This window comes from Cervus canadensis, chromosome X (genome assembly GCF_019320065.1).
Source record: "Cervus canadensis isolate Bull #8, Minnesota chromosome X, ASM1932006v1, whole genome shotgun sequence".
Lineage (NCBI taxonomy): Eukaryota > Metazoa > Chordata > Mammalia > Artiodactyla > Cervidae > Cervus > Cervus canadensis.
The window spans coordinates 143108226-143129380 of NC_057419.1; the positions used below are offsets into that span (position 1 = coordinate 143108226).

At 56.8% G+C, this 21155-nt stretch overlaps 3 protein-coding genes across 7 annotated transcripts; all 3 read right to left on the bottom strand.

Annotated features, from left to right (window-relative positions):
- On the bottom strand, positions 1–2709 carry UBL4A (ubiquitin like 4A). 3 transcript variants are annotated; one of them, XR_006267432.1, is made up of 5 exons: positions 2546–2709; positions 2277–2382; positions 1845–2059; positions 1441–1741; positions 1–166 (listed from the first exon to the last, which is right to left on the bottom strand). XR_006267432.1 is itself a non-coding variant. In XM_043458192.1 (5 exons), the coding sequence occupies exons 1-5, from the start codon at positions 2591–2593 to the stop codon at positions 55–57; spliced, it is 588 nt and encodes a 195-aa protein (XP_043314127.1). In that variant the 5' UTR covers positions 2594–2709; the 3' UTR covers positions 1–54. The 3 variants fall into 3 exon arrangements, 2 of the variants coding, with proteins under 2 accessions (XP_043314127.1, XP_043314128.1); XM_043458192.1 differs by having other exon boundaries at positions 1635–1741; XM_043458193.1 differs by having other exon boundaries at positions 1–1741.
- A 536-nt stretch (positions 2710–3245) lies between these two features.
- Positions 3246–7020, bottom strand: SLC10A3 (solute carrier family 10 member 3). The gene is made up of 2 exons (XM_043458188.1): positions 6266–7020; positions 3246–5056 (listed from the first exon to the last, which is right to left on the bottom strand). The coding sequence occupies exon 2, from the start codon at positions 4916–4918 to the stop codon at positions 3485–3487; it is 1434 nt and encodes a 477-aa protein (XP_043314123.1). The 5' UTR covers positions 4919–5056; positions 6266–7020; the 3' UTR covers positions 3246–3484.
- A 4384-nt stretch (positions 7021–11404) lies between these two features.
- Positions 11405–19894, bottom strand: FAM3A (FAM3 metabolism regulating signaling molecule A). Of its 3 annotated transcripts, XM_043458190.1 has the most exons (10): positions 19683–19894; positions 19282–19354; positions 17274–17381; positions 16674–16697; positions 14462–14585; positions 14308–14366; positions 13853–13903; positions 13184–13268; positions 12981–13107; positions 11405–12045 (listed from the first exon to the last, which is right to left on the bottom strand). In XM_043458190.1, exons 2-10 carry the CDS (start codon positions 19292–19294, stop codon positions 11950–11952), a joined length of 687 nt encoding a protein of 228 aa, XP_043314125.1. In that variant the 5' UTR covers positions 19295–19354; positions 19683–19894; the 3' UTR covers positions 11405–11949. The 3 variants fall into 3 exon arrangements, with proteins under 3 accessions (XP_043314125.1, XP_043314126.1, XP_043314124.1); XM_043458191.1 differs by lacking the exon at positions 19683–19894 and having other exon boundaries at positions 19282–19445; XM_043458189.1 differs by lacking the exons at positions 19282–19354; positions 19683–19894 and adding an exon at positions 18247–19167.
- Positions 19895–21155: the final 1261 nt, after the last annotated feature.

Below are 21155 nucleotides of genomic sequence, written 5' to 3' on the forward strand. Positions count from 1 at the left end.
TTCCAAGCATCCAAAAGGGACAGCATTTATTTGCTGGGGCAGCTGAGGAGGAAGCTACGCTAGAGGACGGGAAGGTGCTCCGTGCTGGCTGTGACCGAGGGGTTCGGTGGAAGCTGCAGGCAGCCATCTTCTGATCCTGAGGTAGAGGCCTGGGATGAAGCAGACACTGCAGAGTGCAGAGGGGAGGTAGGAAGAAACTGGGTATTTGGGGAAATCGTTTATCTGCTGCCAATACCCCTGGACTTCTCAGTTTCGCAAACCAATATCTTTCCTTTATTGCTTAAACCAATGTCCTGTAATGGTTAAATCAATGATGGGGAAACCAAAAGCAGCTCAGCTAATAGAGTTCCTTTCAGATCAAAGTCTCACATACACCTCTAGTGTGACGGAAAAGGTCAATATAAAATTTCCTGACTGCAAAGAAATGAAAGCGTAGGGAAGTCTATTGCATGGGCCCTGCGGCAGTGCATGCCCAGCTCCTGGGTGGAACCATGGACTTCCACCTGCTCTTCAAAGCCTTTGGCCCTTGAGCCACTGTCCGTCCTCCCCATCTGGGGACCCAGCACTTACCCCATGAGGCCCAGGCTGGAGGGTGGCCCAGGTACCCTCCTCCGAGTAGCAGGTGCCTGGACGATCTCTACGGCCCACCCACCAGCTTCTGCCCCCACCCAGGTTCCCTCTCAGACAGTGAGTAGTTTGTACAGTGGGAGGCCCTGTCCACATGTGGCAGAGGATGGGCAAAGGGTACAGGGGCCTGCTCGAGTCACCTTGAGACCGTCACCTGTCATCTCTAAAGGTCACAGACCGCTTGTGTCTGGGAGGAGACAAGCAGAAGGGGGTGCCCAGAGAAAAGCTGTGACACTAAGGGCCAGGACACTCTGTCTCTGGGCCACGCTTGGCCATCACTCAGCATTTGGCCTCAGTTTGTATCTGGGACACAGGGATAGGATGCCTGCAGACTCCTAACCTCAGGCTTTGGAGCTAAAGGAAACTGAGAGAGTCTCAAGAGGAGCCCTCACTAGGCAGAGTCGATGGCTGGGGACCAACGCAGCACAGGGACTTGCCTAAGGTCACTCCCCAGAGCCGGGTGACATCCCAGAACTCCCCAGCCCGCCTTCCCTTTGAGTGCACACTGGTTGCAGCCACTAAGGGGGCCCAAGGCTGGCTGTCACCTGAACTCTTGCCAATGCTGGACCTGCCAAGGATGAGGTGACAGGATTGGGCATCAGGGGCTAGCTGCTTCCCCTTCCAGGCCTGGAAAAGGTATTGCTCGAGGGTTTCTCCTCAGTGGGCTAAACCTGGAATGTCCATGGCCGCCCGTGTCCTCAGAACCCGTCTGAACGACCCCTTTCTCGCTCTCACCCTGAAGCACTTCTGGAAGCTGGCTGGACTCAGAATCTGGCTCCTCAACTTCCCCGCTAGGAGCCTTGGCTGTCTCACCTTTTGTGCAACATGTGGGAGCCAACCCGGGTCAAGAGCTTTGAGTGGGGCCTGGCACCTAACATGAGCCAGATACAGGTACCCGGGTACCCGCCAGGCAGTATTATGAGCCAAGTTGCAATACAAGAAGACATTTAATGCTACATGCAGCTTGTGGCCCGGCCAGGCTCCTCCCCACACTCTGAGAATCCTACTTGGAGAACCCCTTCTCCATAGCTTCAGTCGCTTCGGGGTGCAGGAAGCGGCCAGCCAAGCGTTCAATGTCATCCAGCGTCAGGCGGCTCAGGGACCGCTCATAATCCTGAAGAGAGAAAGCCAGAAGGATTCAGGGGTGCGACTGGGCGGGGGGCGCTGGGACAGAGGCAGGTGAGCAGGACGCGGAGGTCCCGGGCCACGATTCTCACCCTCTGGAGTTGATCCAGGACTCTGCTGGCATCGGCGGCGCTGAAGTGCCGGGCCAGGACTCTGGAAATGAGCGGCCAGGCGGCGGGCGGTGGGGCCGGGGCCTCGACCGTTTTCCGCGCGGTGCTTTCTTCCAGTAACACCTTCTCCAGAGGTTTGACCACTAGGTTGAGCTTGGAATTCGGCCCTATGCTGTAATCGGAGAGTCTTTTCCCATCTGACCGAGAGAGAGAGACTGATGGAGCCCACGGTCGCACTGCCCACGGCGCTGCGAGGCCTCGGGGAGCCTAGGTGAAGCGCTGCGGTGACCTCCCAGGGTGGGAGGGTCACCTAGCCAGAGCCCCCTCCACCTACACTGCTGCCCGGGCCTGGGCTGGACGCCCTGTCCCCTGACTTCCCGCGGGTCTCCCCCGGCGTCCCCTTTCCCTGGTTACCTGCCAGGGCCTTGCCCTTGAACAGCAGCCGCTGCTGGCGGACAGGGATGTTCAGCTTCTCGGAGACCAGATGTTTCAGCGTGGACACCAGCTCGTCCTCTGACACCTGTCCCGGCCGAGAAAGGTGGGCGGGAGGTAAGGCCGCGGCCCGCGCGGAGGACGGCTCTCCCGACCTCTCCCGGGGCGGCCGGCCCGCCAGGTCTGTCCCCGCCCGCGGCCCGATCCCGCGCCCGCGGGGCAGACCGCGCGACCCAGCCCGGCGATGCTACCTGAAGGCTGCACTCGCGGCCCTGGAGTGCCTTCACCGTTAGCTGCATGGCGGCCGCCGAGGCGTCCACTCGGGCCGGCGCGCACCCCGAAGGCCCCCCGCCGCGCGCCGCCGCCCCGGGCGCGCGCCGGAACCGCCCGCCGCCGCCGGAAGCCTCGCGAGGGGCGCGCCCGGCGTCGCAGCCCCGCCCCTCGGCGTCGCAGGCCCCTCCCCCCATAACCTGGACCGTCCTCCGCGGACCCCAGGGCAACGGATCCCAGAAGCCCGCGGAGAGGGGAAAGGGTGGAGGGACGAGCTGGGCCCGGGGAGACAGCGGGCCGGGAGTTCGCGTGCCCCTGTCCGCGGGCAGAGCATTTCAACGCTGATGCCCATCCCATCCCCTGTCTCTCATGGAGCCCGCAGAAGACCCGGCCCCGCCGAGCTCGCTTCGCCACCCGCCGGCCTCCTTTTTAGTCCACCTGTGGAAAAGCAACTGAGCTTGATATCTGGCGGGGAGAGTCTGGCCTCTGCCCTTCCCACTGCTCCTTCTCAGAGAGGTAACAGCTCTGAGGCGATGCAGGGGCGAGGAGGGCTAATTCTGGCCAGAGTCACTGTGTCGCCCAAGCCAGCCCTCTACCCTGGCCCACACCTACCTGGCCACACCACGCCTTTCCTTCCCCGACCCGCAGGCCTCAGAGGGCAAAGACAGCAAGGGACCCAAGCTTGCTTCTCTGTTTTATTGAAATATATTTTCTGGGCAGTGCCTGCCTACAGTATTCAGCATGGCCTCTTTGGCACTGAAAGCTGGAGAATAAAAAACGAGTAAAAAAAATAAGCCTGGATTTTTTTTCCTTGTGCATAGTGCATGAGAACTAAAGGCCTTTGGTACACAAGAATGGTGGGGACAGTTGGTGGAGGTTGGGGGATAGGGGTGCCTGGCAAAAGCTTGACCCAGGGGGCCTCAGGGAACGGAGCACACACTGCTATAGATGAAGTGGCCAATTACTAAGGCCAGCATCTCCGAGGTGCCACTAAGTGCCACAAGGAAAGGGGCCTGGGAGGCGTAGTCAGCCTGGAGGCGGCGGAGGGACAGCTGCAGCATGGCCAAGGCCAGCAGGCTGTTCTGCACCCCCACCTCAATGCTGACAGTCCGCCGCTGGGCCACTGGCAGCTTCAGGCATGTGGCCAGGCCGTAGCCCACCAGGAGGCCGACCAGGGGTACCGTGAAGCCCACCAACACGATAGGCAGCCTGACGCCTGCCAGGATGAAGACCCCCATGCGGTAGGCCAGGAAGAGGCCACCCAGGAGCAGCACAAAGCTGAAGGGCTTGATGACATGCAGCAATAGCTGCGAGAACTTGGGGAGCTTGGACTTGATTACCACGCCTGCTGCGATGGGGATGGCAATGAACAGCAGGGTCCCCAGGATCTTGGAAATGGGCACATGAAGTGTTTCATGGATGCTGAGCAGGCGACTGTAGACGGCTGAGGACAGTGGCAGGAAGCCAGTGGCAGCCACCGTTGAGATGAAAGTCATGGAGATGGCCAGAGTGACGTCCCCTCCAAGGAGGAGGCTGAAGAGGTAGCTCCCCCCGCCGCCGGGCGACGAGCAAGTGATGATGAGGCCCAGAGCCAGGGCCTTGGGCAGCATGAAGACCTTAGCCATCAGAAAAGCATAGAAGGGCATGACTAGAAACTGGCCTAGAAGGCCCAGCAGCATGGGCTGGGGGTTCTGCAAGAGCCCCTTCAGCACCTCGAGCTCCACTTTGCACCCAAATGAACACTTATTGACGAAGATAAGAGGCAGGAGCAAGTAGAGGATTGGGTTCTCTGAGAAGTGGACCAGGTCAGTGCCGAGGGTGGTGGGGGTGTCTTCAGCGGGTGAGACCTTGATGCAGAAATCTCTCCGCTCCTCGATCAGCCTGGGCGGGGCCTCATGGGGGTCCGTGAGCTGGATGTGGAGTGGGGCTATCCCAGGCAGGCCCGAGCGGATGCTCACCACGAAGCTGCCGCCGCTGCCCCAGGCTATAGCACTCACATTCTTGATGGTCAGCACCTCTGGGTCCAGGGAGGTGACCCTCAGCACGGGGCTGGGCCCCGTCCTATTGCCCTGGCCTGGGTACTGGCTTGTGATCACAATGATGCCCTCGCTCTCTTCTGGGAACTCAAACTCCATCACAGAGCCATCTCCAATGCTCAGGTAGCGGGCCCTGGTCAGGGGCACGGGATGGCCCAGAGTTGGGCTGAGACTGGCACTGGCTGTTCCCCGGGCCCCCCAGAGCAAGCTGACAAGCAGTAGGGTGGCCCTGAGCATGCTTTGGGGGCCCGTGCAACCAGTGCCCCCTTCCGGGCCAGGCCACTGCAGGGAGCGGCCTTCACCACTCCTAAACACCATGGCTCCTTTCGAAGGGTGGGGCGTGCAGGCCCTCTGCGGCTTAGGAGACCAGCCCTGCTGGTGCCGTTGGGTGGTCCTGAGAAGGGTCCATGGGCGAGGCCTGGCGCTGGGCTGCCTTTCTTGATGGTAGAGCTCTTCCTGAGAAGAGAAGGGACATGGTGGTGGCTGGTGAGGGCAAGCAGCTGTGAGCCCAGGAGCATGACTGAGAAGTTCCACTGCTGGGAGACTCAGCAGGGTCCCTTGCTGCAAGCCTGGGGATGGAAAGGGAATGCCTAGTGCTGGCCCTTGAGTGCCACTGGGGTGTCCCTTCCCCAGTCACAACTGCCTTAAGCTTCCCCAGAAGGGCCACCTCGCCTTTGGCCTGCTGATTCAGGCTGATTTCCACAATTCAGAGATGGCCTGACACCAGGGGATCAGCCATGATCAGCCACCAGGGAGAGCCAGCCCCAATCTTGTCACCGCTAGCCTGTGCCCCACTTGCTTTGAGAGGCACAGTTGTGGCAGTACCACAACCAGGAGGAAATCTCTGAAGGACACCCCAGGGATGCCCAGGAAGCAGGCCCGATGAGAGCAGACCAGCTCATGGCATCTGAGTGTCATCTGACTGGCAGAGAGCAGCCGGCAAAGTGGTGTGGGCAGCGGGTTACCCCCAGGCCAAAGGCCCCATGTGCTGACGTTCACCACTGCCATGTGAACGGTGCTGCTGCATGTGGCCTAACTACCTGCTGACAGTGGCAAGATGGAGGTTCTGGGAGGAAGCAGGTCCCCCTCTCCCCAGGGAAGTTGCCAGAAAGGGCAGCAGAAAGGGATCAGATAGGGCCACGTGTCTACTGAGAGGTTTCTCCCCTTTCTGTCAGAGCTCTCACTCCCCTGGCAGGCCCAGAATTGGAGTTCCTAGAGCCACTGTGCCACATCTGAGAGGCTCTGCTCATAGTTCAGGGACTCCTCCCATGCCCATGCAGACCCCTACCAGAGCCTAGAACTAGGCTTGAGGAGTGTTTCTAGAGGGGCGGGCTGCCTCAAGGGGAAAGAAGGACGTCTGCCTCTTTCCACTTCTCAATTTGGGCAGCCCGCACCCTATTGTCCTGCAGGAACTGGGGCAACCAAGATGAGGACACAGTAATTCTTCATCCTTACTGCTGACTGACTCATGCCTGGCGTTGTCTGAGTCTTGGACGAGGCCCCTGCGTCTCTAGATCCTATCAGGGATAGTCTCATTTGAGACTGGGGAGCAGTGGAAATAGGTGGTGGAGGGCTGGTTCAGCAGAAGGCTCATCCCTGGGAAACTCATCCTCTACCACCCTGGGATGCCATAGCCTCTCCTGGCTTGGCGTTTGGGTCACTTACCCTGGAGGCCTTGATCCAGCCTTGGGTCTCACCACTGAAGAGGGAGGCAGGAAAACCAGAGGGAGCAGGAGTACAGTGGAGGGGACTCACAGGGAAGAAATGAAGGCACCCGAGACTGAAGCCACCGGTCTGTTGTGAACCAGTTCAGAAGGCAGAGGAGGCAAAGGGCCATGCACCCCGTCGTTCCAGTACCGCTGGTGGCTTTGAGTCACTGTGTGGGGGATCTGGCCCAGATCCCACCATTTCTGCTTGAGGTGCCAGGAGAGTTTGGGCAGATACTCCCCAAGACGAGGGAGGGAACCCCGGGTCAGCAGCTTTTCTCACACTGGCTGAATGTTCGGTGTCGGTGCAGTTGGCAGTGCTGACCCGGGGCTCCTCCCTACCTGGGAGTCCGGAAGTTGTCGGACAGGGCAGATCAGAGCTCGGGCAGAAACTGGGGAGGGAGGCGGGGAGGAGAGCCCTGCAGCCGGCAGGCTGGCGACCCGCCTGGGCGGCCTTGGGATCCCTCACGCCACTCGCGGTCCCCACGGCTGCACAAACGCCCGGCGGCTACCCTTCTCCGCGGCGCCCGGCCGCCACAGCAAGCGAGGGCGGAAACCGGCCGGAGCCAGAAGCCGCCTTCCGCCCGCCCTTCCGGCCTGAGGCTCTCACTTGCCTCGGCGGCCCGGAAGCTCGGCGCCGGAGCCAGCGCCCGCCGGGCCGGCGGACGCCCGAGAGACCGCCAGCCGGGGCCCCGCCCCGAGCTCGACGAAGCACCGCCTCCGCCCCCGCCCTACACTCCCGCCCCGCCTACCCCATGGCGGCCCCCTCACCTCTCACCGCCGGGGCGGGCCCAGACCGGATGTGACGTAACATGGGAGCGACGGTTCTGCATGCGCGCGCGCCGGCCTGACCGCCTTCCGGGTCGGGGTGGGCCGGGTGACTGTCTCGTGTGGCTAGCGAGACGCGTATCCCAGTGTTCTGTGGTCGCTGCCGGGGCGACCCACACCGGGTAGGCACCCCAGTCCTTCCCAACCACGCTGCGACCTCTGGGGTCAGTGGGACACATGCTTAGCCCTTAGCCAAGCTAGGACGCCCGGGAGCTGCTGCTTAATGGCAGGACCCGGGAATCAGGGTTTCTGTCACTTGCCTGCTCAGGGCGCTAGCCCTGTGGCCAGAGGGCCGACTCTGACGGAGCCATACTCTGGGACCCAGTCTCGGCCATGTTCCACCTTCCTACGTTCAAGCATCGACCAAGCGCCTATTTCCACCCTGTGTAAGATCAGTGGATTTCTGAACGTTTCAAAACTATTTGGGGCCACCAGCAAGGTCTGGAGGTTTCAAAACTATTTGGGGCCACCAGTAAGGTCCGGAGGTTTCAAAACTATTTGGGGCCACCAGCAAGGTCCTAAGGTTTCACGGAGGAGTGCAAACACATGGCTTAAGGAAGGGCAAAAAGGTAGTGAGGGTGTAGAACGTGGACGTGGGAAGACAGTGAGCAAGTGTATAATCAAAGATTTGTGTGTTCCCAAAGGTTGCTGGGCAACCACACTCAGGCAGCGGGACAATAGCTACCCACTGCTCTGGAGGAACCTCTTGTCAGGGCTGTGATGGAGGCCAGTGGTGCCCAAAGTTGCAGGTTCTTGCCCCAAGAAGGTTCCTAAGACACATTGTAGAGAATGTCCAAAAAGACCTGTAGCATCTCTACTTTTATTTATTTTCCCAATAAATAATAACTGTAATCATCTAAAAAGAAATCTATTAATTTTAATTTAGCCTTAGTTTTTGAGAACTGTATTTGTGTATGTGTGTTATAAAGTTCAGATTAGTGCATGCATGTGATGTGTAAGCAGATAGACACACATGGTGGGGTGCACACTCAAGAGGGTTTATGCCAGTGATCAAGAAACATTCAGAGCTGTAGCTCTAGGCTGTTCTTTAGCCTCAGTTAAGACATAAACCTTTTGTGTGTGTGTGGACTTGGTATTTCAGAAAGTCTGTACTGTCCCTCTCAAATGGGGTTGAGAGGTCCTGATGGAAGCAGGCTGGCACAGGTGAGAGGGCTGAGCTTGGCACATGCTAGGTTGAAGACTGCAATTTTGCAAAGGAGCAGTGGTGCTGTCGTCTGAGGATGGGGTAAAAGTGGCCAGAGGGAGAAGGGGGATGGATAACCTAAACGATGTGTTCACCCTTGAGGAACCCTTCATTTTTATATTCCCAACTGGATGAGAATTGGTGTCAGGGGTCAAGGAGAACAAATGTAGTTAGAAGGCTGCTCCCCGTTATCGTCAGTCTCTCCAGCCTTCCCTGAAAAGCCAGAGGGGGCTGGTGGGGTGTCTGACCTGAAGGAATTTGGAGGCCTTCCCTCCAGGAAAAAGGGGCGACTAAATTAAAGTCATGGGGTCACAAATAGTTGGACACGACTTAGTGACTGAACAACAACAACAAAAAATAAGAATGTTTGTAGTTAGTTTCGAGGATTAATAATTTACCCTAGAGAAGGAAGGTCTCTATGAGTCAGTCAAGGATATCTAGTTCCAAAGGAGAAATAATCTGGACCAAGAAACAGATGGAACAAATGATAGTTACATCTAAAAGAACATCAGGGCACTTCAGACGGGAGACCCACCGCCATCCCGCTAACAGCACAGTGATGACCCTGAGAGGTGGACTTACCTCCTGCTCTCCAGGCAGGGGCCTCCAGGAAGACTGTGCAATAAATAAGCAGGCATGGAAGGCATATTTTATGCAAGCATGAGTATGGGATGCATTTGGTATTTACCGGGAAATGTAGTGACAACTGGCGTTTTTACAAGCCCAGCTACAGGTCGTGGTGCCTGAGTTTTCTTTAGGGGGCCATCTCTCTTCCACTCTCGCTCAGTACACAAGGTTTGCATGTAGATGACCCCAATGCTGGCCTCTGGGGGTGCATGACACAGAGGTAGCCAATCAGGGCCACACAGATTGAGGCAAAGATAAACCCATAATCCAATCTGGACCAATGAGAGGTAGTTCCCTAGGAACTGGGAAGATGGGAATTCTTTCTTGCTGGGGTGCTCCCCCTGCCCGGGAAGACAGCACGTTTGAAAACGACACGAATACAAAAAAAAGGGAAGCCAACATACGAGAGCCCTGAGGACATGACTGGAGCTGGAGTCACCTGTAGGCGTTGGGGGTCTGTTACAGGAAAATTCAGGCTCCCTCTGCTATCATGGCTTTATTTTTGCATGTGCCAGTTGGGTTGGGACCCTGGCTCTTATAACTGTAACTGAGGATGTCTTAACTCCTGAGGGTAGGCCTGGGGGACAAAACCCTGGTGGAGGAGGACCACTGGGTGTAGAAAGACAGCCCACTACTTTGGAAGGTCTGGCGGGCTGCACACCACCCCATTGTCAGCATCCTGGCGTGTGTTGGGCCATGTGGGGGATAAAGCTGGCCTGCCGCTTCCATCTGTGTGAATCCAGCATAAGCGATGAAGGTCTGGGGCAGGTCAGCTGGCATAGCAGATAAGAGGCACCTCCCAGCCTTGTAGTTTGTCCCTTGACTAAGGTGCATTTCATCTGGGGCGAGTCAGTAACTTTGTGGGGCCCTATTTAGCTGGCTTCTAACCTCCCAGCCCCAGGGAAGCTTTCCTAAGCATACCAGGGACCATTTTTCTTCTCTAAACTGGGGTCACAGCAGCACTTGCTCACTGGGGTTGCTGTGAGGACCGAGCAGGTAACACATGCAGATGAAGCACTGGCCACATGTTGATCCTTGTGGCAGCCCCAATGGGTACATCCAGATCCATCAGATTATTCTCTCTACTTTGGAGGATGTTGGAAATGTCCATAATAGAAGGTTAAAAAAAGATGAATAACATAGATGATACTATAATGGTAAGTACTTGGTCATTGCATCTTCCCTCGTAGCTCACTTGGTAAAGAGTCTGCCTGCAATGCAGGAGACCTGAGTTCAATTTCCTGGGTCAGAAAGATTCCCTGGGGAAGGAAATGGCAACCCACTCCAGTATCCTTGCCTGGAGAATCTCATGGACAGAGAAGCCTAGCAGGCTACAGTCCATGGGGTCAGAAGAGTCAGACATGACTTAGTGACTCAGCTATCACTTGTCGTTATGAACACTTGTCAAACAGAGTGCACGACACCAAGAGGGAACCCCAATGTCCACCCTGGACTTTGGGTGGTGATGATGTTCCAGTGGAGGCTGTATGAGGGAACTCTGGACTTTCTGCTCAACTTTGCTGGGAACCTAAAATTCTAGAAAACAAAGTCAATGTAAAAATGAAAACACCTCAAGTTCTTGGCACGGGGTCAGGCTGATCTTCAGCTCGTGTGATCACCATCTCCCAGGCAAGCAATCCAGGCCGCCCTCACATCTGCAACTCTCTGACCCTTCATGGCCGTGACCGTGGCCCCACAGCCACAGCCTCTCTTCCTGGGCCATCCCGGGCTTCTCTCTCTTCTGCGCCTCCTTAAATACCTTCCTTTTCTTTCTTTCTTTTTTTTTAAATACCTTTCTTTTCTGATGATGCACTCACACTCCGGCAGCACTTAACCCCTAGAGGGGGACTCAAATGTCCACTGCCCCCCGCCATGGCACCCTCAACGCGACCTGGCTGGTGCCTGATGGATTCCTCTACCTGGGAAGTCCAAACTGCCTTCCCTCCTTTTCCTAACACCAGGCCATTTCTGCACCCCGTTGTGCACTTTTCCAGCAAAACTCCTTATTATTTCTTGCTGGTTCTCACCCAATGCAGGGAAATAGAGCTGTGATCTCTGAGAAGTGCCAATTGGCCCCCCACCTTGATCTCTCGTGCCCTGATTTCAAAGCTATCTAAAGCTGAGCACTGCGGGGAGACATGCCAGCTCTTGAGGGAGGCCGGGCGGGAGGGGGAAGCCTCCTGGATTGATTTGAATCTCCACTCCTGTCCCTACAGGCCTGTGTCCAAGGGATTCAGCCAGTTTCTGGCAGCCAGAATCAGTTTTCCAGGCAAAACTACAGGGATGCCCATTGGGCAGAGGGGCCTGTGGACGACATGCGCCCTGGAGACACAGGCCCCCTATGAAAGGTGTGGAGGCGAGTCGGTTGAGCCTTGGGGATCTGTCCCTCCCCCAGGACACCAACAACCCTGACTGCCCCTCTGAACACACTTCATCCTATTGGGGCCACCAGTTTATTAAGAGGTCATGGAGAAGGCAGGCCCTCTGACAAACCACAGGGGTGGCCACCCGCCACTCCAGAGACTGCCATCAGGCCACAACTTCAGCACACAGCTGGCCTGGCTCCAAGGTGGCCGCCCCTCCCTGGAGGTGGCCAGGTGGCCCAGCACGACAAATCATGCTAGAAACAGGCCTGGCCCATGGAGCCGCAATGCACTCTGGGATGTAGAGGTTCTGGAAGGTGCCCGAACCTTCTAGGCAGCCACTACCAAACCTGGGGCTGCAGGTGCTTGGGACTCGCCTGGCTGGGGGTGGACTAGGGGAGCAGCTTTCAGAATAGGAGACGGGTACTTGGGGTTCCCCCCAGACACAAAGTGCGACAGGGTCTGCTGCGCAGCCCCACTACTAGTCATGGTCTGGTCGCTGGTCACCACCTCAAAGCCCCAACGTGCTGGGCGTGAGGTCGGGGCCTTAGCCCTGTGCTGGCGCCTCATCAGGGGCCGGGCACACGCAGCCTTGCTCAGTCTCGTCTGTGAGCCTGGCCCCTAGCTGGCTGCAGGCCTCCTGGGAATGCAGCCCTCCATTTCCAGCGCCTCGGGCCAGCCTTCATACTTATTGGTGTGCTTGCTATTCTTCACGTGCTGTGGGGTAGAAGAAGGCATGGACTCAGTCCTCAGCCACCGGGGCCAGATAGACCCTCTGTCCCCTTGGGCCGGGGTCAACCAAGCGGGCACTCTCTGGGCACCCAGCCCCATCTGCCAGTGCCTCAGTGTTTTCATGTAAAGATGGCGGCAGCTGTCCCCTTACAGCTGGAGGGGGTCAGCTTCTTGGAACTCCAGTGGGCCTGGCCCATGCTGGGAAGGGAAGGACGGGGTGTGTCCCAGCCCTCACCTCGCTTGCAGGGAGCCCATGAAAGCTGTGCCAAGAGTGAGGCCCAAAGGGACATTTCTTGTCTGGGAGCCGAGCCACTCTTTTGGCAGCTGGAGCCTTCCAGAAACCACTGGAACGGCCTGTTTGCCTTGCCCTGTTGTGGGTAGCAGGGTTTGGGGGTTTCCCAATTAGGGCAGCTGGGGAGCAGGGTGTACAGGGTGAACTGGGGTCCTGGGTTTGGCAGGGATGGGACATCACTGAGAGTCTTTTGGGGGTAGGGGTGGTACTGTATCATGTGGCATGAGGGATCTCAGTTCCCTGACCAGGGATAGAACCCATGCCCCCTGCCTCCTGCCCCTGACAGTGGAAGCAGGGAGTCTTAACCAAAGGACTGCTAAGACGTCTGATGAGCATCTTGAAGATATATAAGAGGAGGTGTCTTAACCGTGACTCTTGCTCATGTGAAAGTTTTCCCGTTCAAAGGTTCTTTAGGGGGAATCCAGACAAGAGAGAGAAGATCAGTTACTGCCCTCCCTGTGCAGATGGTGAGGGAGCCAGGACCACCATGGGGCAGGGGGAGGTGTGCTGGGCAGAATTCAGGGAAGGCCGTGGCATAAACAGAAGGGGACCTTGGAGGATGCAGGCCAGAGGGGCGGGCAGACTGCTCTGGGCCAGGCAGTGGGGGTACCAGGCTTCGTGCTCATACCTGCTCAAAGGGGCTCTTGTTCTGCACACCCTTGGCCCCCACAAACACCCAGCTGTCCCGGAAGGCCAGGTCCTTGACGTTCTTGCTGCCCAGATCACTGAAAAGCTTCCGGGTCTCTTCATTCATCCTGCCGCACAGAAGGAAGAGAGGTGAGCCATGACCCTAGATGGATGAGGCTGAGGTCAGCCTCGGCCATCACTTACTTGGTGGCTGGGTCGTCGTAGGAAGCCACAAACACCAGGGTGCCCTCGTGAAGTGGTCGGATGAACTTCAGCAGGTCGTTGACATCTGGGGGGACAGGTCCCATGGAGCACTGGCCACCTCTGAGCACCCCTCCCTCACCAACCCCTGTTCTTCAAATGAGGAAACTAAAGCAGGGAGTGGGCCAGGGATTCATGCCAAGCCAGGTCACCAAGTGAGTTTAGAAACCAAATAAGAAGAAATAGAAGAGTTTAGGAAACAAGTAAGGAAAGAAAGAAAAAGGGCTCAGTCGTGGCTGACTCTTTGCAACCCCATGGACTGTAGCCCACCGGGTTCCTTCGTCCATGGGATTTCTCCAGGCAAGTGTACTGGAGAGGGTTGCCATTTCCTTCTCCAGGGGATCTTCCCGACCCAGGGATCGGACCCAGGGATCGAACCCAAGTCTCCCACATTACAGGCAGATGCTTTACCATCTGAGCTACCAGGGAAGCCCAGAAAACAAGTAAGAAGCCAGGGCCAAAGCCCTGACCGTACACCGGTCCTTCTCCCCACCTTTTCTGAATGCAAGGGAGTGCTTGAGCTGCCTGGGGGAACCTACAGAGGGAACAGCATTCAGGGCAAAGGAGCTGTCATTCCCACAGTCAGAAAGTGGTAGCGGCGGCCTGACTCACCTCCCGCCCACATGTCGAAGGCGCGGGCCTCGATGAGGTCTCCATTTACCCCTGGGTAGAGGGAAGAATTGGGCACTGCTGCAGGAGCTGCCAGGGTGATGCCACTTGGAGCCTACCAGAATCAGCAGCCCTTCCAGAAGCTCCTCCCCGCCACACCCCCAACATGTGCATGCCCACCATGCTGCTGGTTCACATGCCAGGACCCACCCGAGGCTGCCAGGCATTGGTGGCCCTCTGGGGGCTCCCCAGGCAGCAGCCTCCCATCCCTGTAAAGTTTGAGATCTTCATTGCTACCCTGCTCTCGTCCATCGGGTCACCTCCTCTGTGGAGCCTTCAGTTTCCAAACACCATCCCCCACTGCCCCAGGCCCCACTGGGACTTCCCAGAGTGGGCATGTGGACAGAAGGTGGCAGGCTGCCACCCAGCTTTGTGTCTCTCCTCCGTGGGGAACTCACCATTCACCAGGGCGATGTTCAGTCCCCGGCCCACGTTGTCCTTGACACTGCTCATGAGCCTGGTAGGGGGACAGAGCTTTCCAATGGCCCATCAACAGCACACAGCCCCTGCTTCCCTCCCCACCCCACCCCCGCCCCGTCCCGAGAGGCTCACATCCTGTCTTCCAGGCAGATCTTGGGTCCAATGACATTGGCAGCACCACTGACCACACGGAAGGCCAGGTGCTCCTCGGGGCATGGCTGGGGCAGACCGCATTTGTACTTCCTGGCCCGCGGCTCTGTGGGGACAACCAGCATGATTCCTGGGCCTGGCCCTGGAGGCACTGGACACCTGAGAGGGGGTGGTCAGGCCCAGCCCATAGGGACGAATGAGTGATCACAGACCAGGGAACTGGGGTGCGGAGGAGACATGGCTCAGGTCGAGGTCAGGGACCCCCAGGGAGGCTCTTTGGCCACTGGTGGGAGAACAGGGGATAGTAGGAGAGCCACCAGGAGGATGGTGTGTTATGAGGTGAACTGTGTTCCCACAGAAGAGGCTCTGAAGCCCCAGGACCTCAAAATGTGACCTTCAGTGGAAACAGGGTTACTGACATAATAATTCATTTAGAGGAGATCACCCTGGAATAGGGTGGGCCCTAAATCTAATGACTGGAGAAGGAAATGGCCACCTGCTCCAGTACTCTTGCCTGGAAAATCCCATGGACAGAGGAGCCTGGTAGGCTACAGTCCATGGGGTCACAAAGAGTTGGACATGACTGAGCAACTTCAGTAATCACTTTAAATCTAATGACTTGTGGTCTTAGAAGACAGAAGACACAGACGTGGAGGAGAAGGCCACGTGAAGATGGGCGCTGAGACAGAAGGGATGAAGTCACAAGCCAGGGGCCACCTGGGGCTACCAGAAGCTGGAAGATGCCAGAAGGAGCCTCCCCTTGAGCCTCTGGGATGAGAGTAGCCTTTCAATACCTAGATCTCAGACTTGGAGCTTCCAGAACAGAAAGAACACCCTTCTACTGTTTAAACTACCCAGTTTCTGCCATTTTGGTATGCCCACCCCAGGAAATTGATACAGAGTTTGAGACTAGGAAGTGTGGTGCTACTGTAATAAATCCCCCAAAATGTGGAAATGACTCTCCAACCGGGTAATGGGTAGAGGCTGTAGGATTCTGAGGTACTTCTTAGAAAAGGTCTAGATTGCCTTGAAGAGACTGTTAGTAGACATATGGCCATTAGAGGTAATTCTGCTAAGGGCTCAGAAAGAAGGGAGAAGAACAGTAGAGAAAGCTTCTACCCTAGTGGAGAATACACACATCACTGTGCCCAGAATGTCACTAGAAATGTGAATGCTAAAGGTGCTTCTGGTGAACTCTCAGACAGAAATGAGGAATGTGTTTGAGGACACTGGCCAAAAGGCCACCCTTGTCATCAAGTGGCAAGGAACTTGGCCAAATTGTGTTCTAGTGTTTTGTGGAAGGTACAACTCATGAGGGCTGAACTTGGAGATTTCTAAGCAGAGTGTTGAGGATTTCTCCTTGTCACTCACAATAACACGGGAGGGAAGAGAGGCCAGTTAAGCATGAAAGAACCAGAAGTGAAGGTCTGGAAAATTCTCAGCCTAACCATATTGCAAAAAAAAAAAAAAAAAAAAAACGAATGAGAAGGGCATGCTCAGTAGACAAAACCCAGGGTGTGGCTGGACACCTGTTTGTTAAGAGCTAGGCGGGTGACTTGTGGACCCACTCAGCTGTGTCATCAGAAACCAGGAGAGAGAGATGACGTTATCCAGGAATGATCTGGAGGACTCTCTAGTCTATGGCTTAGATCCTCATGAATTCCACAGGAGATCAACAAGGTTTTTGAGACTTGTATACAAGTAGGAACACTTCCAGGCTGGACTGAGAGAGACAAAGGATGGAAGGGAGGAAGGATAATTCCAAAGGCCGGTCAATAGCTGCAGAGGCCACAGTTGGCTTGGGCCCAGAGGGAGGGTAAGATCGTCCTCTGTGTTCCAGAGCCCCACCAACCTCCACCCCCTCAAAGGCCCAGGGATTCTTCTTAGGCTTTGAAATGGAATGGATCTGCTCTGCTGGGATTTGGACTTGCTTGAGACTGATGACCTCTTTATTCCTTACAATTCCTCCCTTTCAGAATGGTGATGTCTACCCTATGCCTGACCCCCTAGGTATTCTGGAAGGAGGTAACTTGTTCTCTGGACTCCCAGCATGCAAGCATCTCCAGTGGGCTATAGTATGGGGAGGGGTAAATGGAGAAGAGAAACCCTGGTGGGCTGGGTACAAGCATGGCTGTCACAAAGGTTGTCAGAGGGGGTAGGCACACTGCAGCAGCAGTGGTGAGAGGAACCTTACCTGCAGTCACTGAGTTCTCTTGGCCTGTGGGTACAGAGAGTTGTTTCTGTTAGTAGGGCAGCCTGGTCCTGTACCAGGAAGTCAACGTGGAGGGCAAGCCAGGATCAGGGGCCAGGGTCTATGCCTGGCACATACATTCCTGGGCAAGTCTAAACGTTCACATGCAAAGCTCTCTGCTCCAGGTAAGGGTAGATGGGACTCGTGAAAAGTCCTTAGAGGTGAGGTGTCCCCGGCAAGAAGGGGTCAAGTTCCCTCCCCATCTCAGAACCCAGTGGAAAGCCTCCGGGGACCAACAAGGGCGTCATCCCCAAGATTCAGCCGAGGCCCCCCCCACCCCCTACTCAGGCCCCAGTGACTCCAACTGAACTGAATGAATTCTAATGAGTGGGGATTGGTGTGTCCAGCCAAAGCAACTGGGTGGCAAGGGTCAGGCTATGCCGGACGCCAAGAGGCAGACCAGCAGGGAAAGCTCTCAGTGTCCCCCCGGGAGAGACAGACAAACCAGACTATTGCCAGCCCTCTCTTGAGCCTCAGTCTGCAGGTCCGGGTGCCTGCCGCCAGTGACCCTTGTAGCGGGGCGAGGGAAAGTCCCACACTCACTGGTGAAGAGTTGCTGGATCCGAGGAAAGCCAAGGCCACCGAGGAGGATGCTGACTACGATCCAGGTGACAGCCACGGTGATGACCAGGGCCACGATGCGAAGGGGGCCTGGAGGCAGGACAGAGATGAGCAAGGCCACCTCTGAGGGCAGCGAGCTCCCAGACGACCCCAGGCCTTCTCATGAGCGGACTCCTCATCCGCTGGGGAGGAAGGGATGGGAGAACAGAAAGGGGGAGGACCTGCGGCCGCCCACCAGGCACGAGAGGGGGATCAGCTCCTGGTGGGTGAAGGAGGAAAGACCACTGCACCTGGAAGGCTCTTGGCTTGGTTCTCCCTGGCGGTGTGGAGGGGACTTCCAGAGCCCCTACTCGAGAGGGCTTTGCCCCCTTCCCGTGCTGATGGAGAAGCCCCCTAACCCCTGAGGTCCCCATGCATTTGAGTCTCCACCGCCCTGCCCTCCTTTCTCCTGCAACAATGGAGGAGAAGGCTCCTACCCCTTTAGAAGACCAGGCAGCCCTCCCTTCCCCTGCTGTGAGCTGGGCACCCAGCTCCCCACCCTGCCTGGGGTTCTTGGAATAGCTCACTCTGTCTCACTCTTCGTCCTCTATTGTCAATATCTCCCGTCCTCCGAAGATGCAGGAGGACAGGCCTCCTTGGGGATCACGTCCCCAGCTGGCCGCTGGCCTCCATCCGCTCCCTTTCCCTCCTCGCAGGCCCCTCCAGAGTCACATAGGCTGGCTCCTTCCTCCTTGCATAGACTTCCCTCCTGGTCCCTCTGTCTTCCGATCTCCTTCCCTCTGCCCGGGCTTCCATCAGCCCCATAGGACAGCCTGTCGCCAAGGCCCCCAGTGCAGGACCTTCTTGGGGTCAGCGCCCCGGGGTTATCTGTGGGCCCTCGTTGTCTCCAGGCTGAAGCCCTCCCGCAGAAACCCTTTTAGGCTGGCACCCTGGAAGCCCATAGGATGCTCCTCACCCTTCTTGTCCTCCGAGACTCTGCCCTGAAGACCTGCGTTGTCCTGGTTTCTGTCCCACATGGCCTTCTCATCTCCTTCCATGGATTCTTCCCAGATCATGTCATCCATCTCCTTGTCCTTAACGTTTATCTCTGGCTCTGTCCTGTCTTCTGAGCCATATCTATATAGCCAACTGCTACTTCACTATTGCTATTTGGATATTTCACAGGTGTCTCAAACTAAATATTAAAACAGAACTCATCTTCTCTCTTCTACCCCAAATAAGTAAACTCTATTCTTCCGGTATTTTGTCTTTCAGCAAATGAGCCCTCCATTCATACAGTGCAGCAAGTGAAAACATGGCAGAGTGACATGGGGAGTCCCCAAATCCTGTGTCCATACCCTTCTCTCACTCTCCCTTCCTGCCTCCACTATCTGTATAAGTGCCCTCCTCTGCTCCCAGCCTTGAACTGACATTCACAGAGCAGTGACTCTTGTTTTCCCAGCCCAGCCCTGACCACTCTTGAGGCCACATTTCCCAGCCAGTTCCTCATGGGCCAGCCTCCCTGGGATACATTCGTAGTGCTGCAACCTTCGCCGCTAGGAAGTCCACCCCGAAACTGATGGGACCCCAAGCCTGCTTCGTCTCAACTGTCCAGGCAACAGCAGAACTGGCAGTGGGTTCCCATCAGAGCCCAGGGCCACTTTGATCAGCTTCTTGTCTAAGACCACTGCATCTCCCTGTCCACCCAGCTGCTGCACTCCTTGGGGCGTCTCTCACATAGCTCTTTTTCCAAAGAGTGGCCAGTCACCCTGTTTGGGAGAAACAGACTATCGTACCACTCTTCAAACGACTGAGAGAGCTGGGAGCTGAAGTCCTCAGAAGTGAAAGGATTTGCTCAAGGTCATTGCACTAGAGTTTCTGCAAAACCCAACAAACCCAGTGGTCCCATCACTCCTGCCCTCCCCGCCCTTCCAGAAAGACCTCCGGGCAGCTGGGCCTCCAGCCGAGTCTGCTTTCCAAGTCTCTCCCTTTCACGGTGGAAGCCACCCACCTGCCAACCTCATGTCCACTTCTCTCGCTGGGCTGGGGCAGCCGACAGGTGCAGCCTTTAGGGACCCTGCACTCTGGGGAGGGGGCAACAAAGCAGAACAGCAGGTTTGGGTGGCGGTCAGGGACGACCTCGTGGTGGGCCCCAGTTATGGTGCGGGCGTGATCGGTGCACCGATTTGCTGGTCCAACTCCCTGGTCAGGCCCCTCGGGGAGGTGGAGAGGAGCCCGGCTGGGACCGGAGGGAATGCGGGAACCGGGCGGCTCACGATCGAGCCCCCGGGAGCCTCTGGGATTGGAGAGTGGAAGTGGTTCTCCCAGATGCGGGTCCCTCCCGCGGGAGGCCGCCCCCACCCCTCCAGGCATGGAGGCCGGCGACGCGGGCCGGGCCGGCCGGAGACTTGCCTGACGCCGCGGGGGAGGGATGCGAGCCGGATCGGGGGCAGCGTCGTGAGGCCAGCCGCCTCGCTGTACTTGGCGAGGCCAGGGAGCTGCGCGGGGCAGCTCAAGAGGCCCGGCAATGGCGACCCGGGGCGAGAGCACGGCCCGCGACTGCCACCGCCGTCACCGGCTAGCGCTGGGCAGCCGGCTACCGGGTAGGAGGGGCCAGAATTGGCCCCACCCCCGACGCGCGCTCCGGCGGAGCCCCCGGGCAGGGTTCCGGAGGGGAGGGGCCACGGTCGGCCCCGCCCCTGACGTCTCCCCTGAGACTTCGCTCAGAGGTGAGAGCCCCGCCTTCCCAGGCTTTGAGGGCGGGGCTACGCTCCTGCAGTGTGCTCAGATCTGAAGCCTACAAATGGGCGGCGGGATCCGGGTACGTAATGAGAAATTCTTTCAAAGTTCAAATCTGTACGTTTTCGCAACACGGAGTGGCAGAGGCGTGTCTGGGGAAACTGCAGGATGCGACGATCCAGGAGCCAGCAGGCTCAGCCTTGAGCGGCCTCCCCGCTGGCCGGTCTGTTTTCCAGAGAGCGGCATGCTCACACGCGCTTACCTCCTGCCTGCTTGCCCAGCCTCCTTCAGGAAGGCACCCCAGACACCGCCTGCGGCACCCTGATCACTACCTGGGCTTGGAGAGCTGGGGCTACCCTGTAGCCTGAACCCATCGGTCTGGGGCGTCTGCAGCCCGGTGGCGTGAGAACCACAGAAACGTTCGTGCCCTTTGACCCAATCACCTCACTTATGGGAAAATTCCCTAAGGAAAGAACCAAAAATACCAGAGAAAGTTGATAGAGCTAGACAAGTGACAGAGCTCTGGTTAGCATACAGGAACTTCTACACTGGCATCCACAACACTCCACCCCACCCCACCCATTCTCCATATAAGATCAAGGTGATGTTTCAGTCCCCTGCTGCAGCTGTCAGCGATTAGTATTTGGGATCATGTAGTACTGATCATTTGCCAAGCTCTCACCTATCTGTGAGATCATGGCATCTGATCCCATCACTTCTTGACAAATAGATGGGGAAACAATGGAAATGGTGATAGACTTTATTTTCCTGGGCTCCAAAATCACTGCAAATGTTGACTGCAGCTATGAAATTCAAATATGCTGGCTCCTTGGAAGAAAAGGTATCACAAACCTAGACGAGTATTAAAAAGCAGAGAAAGCACTTTGCCAACAAAGGTCCATCTACTCAAAGCTATGGTTTTTCCAGTAGTCATGTATGGATGTGAGAGTTGGACTATAAAGAAAGCTGAGCACTGAAGAATTGATGCTTTTAAACTGTGGTGCTGAAGACTCTTGAGAGTCCCTTGGACTGCAGGGAGATCAAACCAGAAAATCCTAAAGGACATCAGTCCTAAATATTTATTGGAAGGACTGATGCTGAAGCTGAAGCTCCAGTACTTTGGCCACTTGATGCGAAGAACTGACT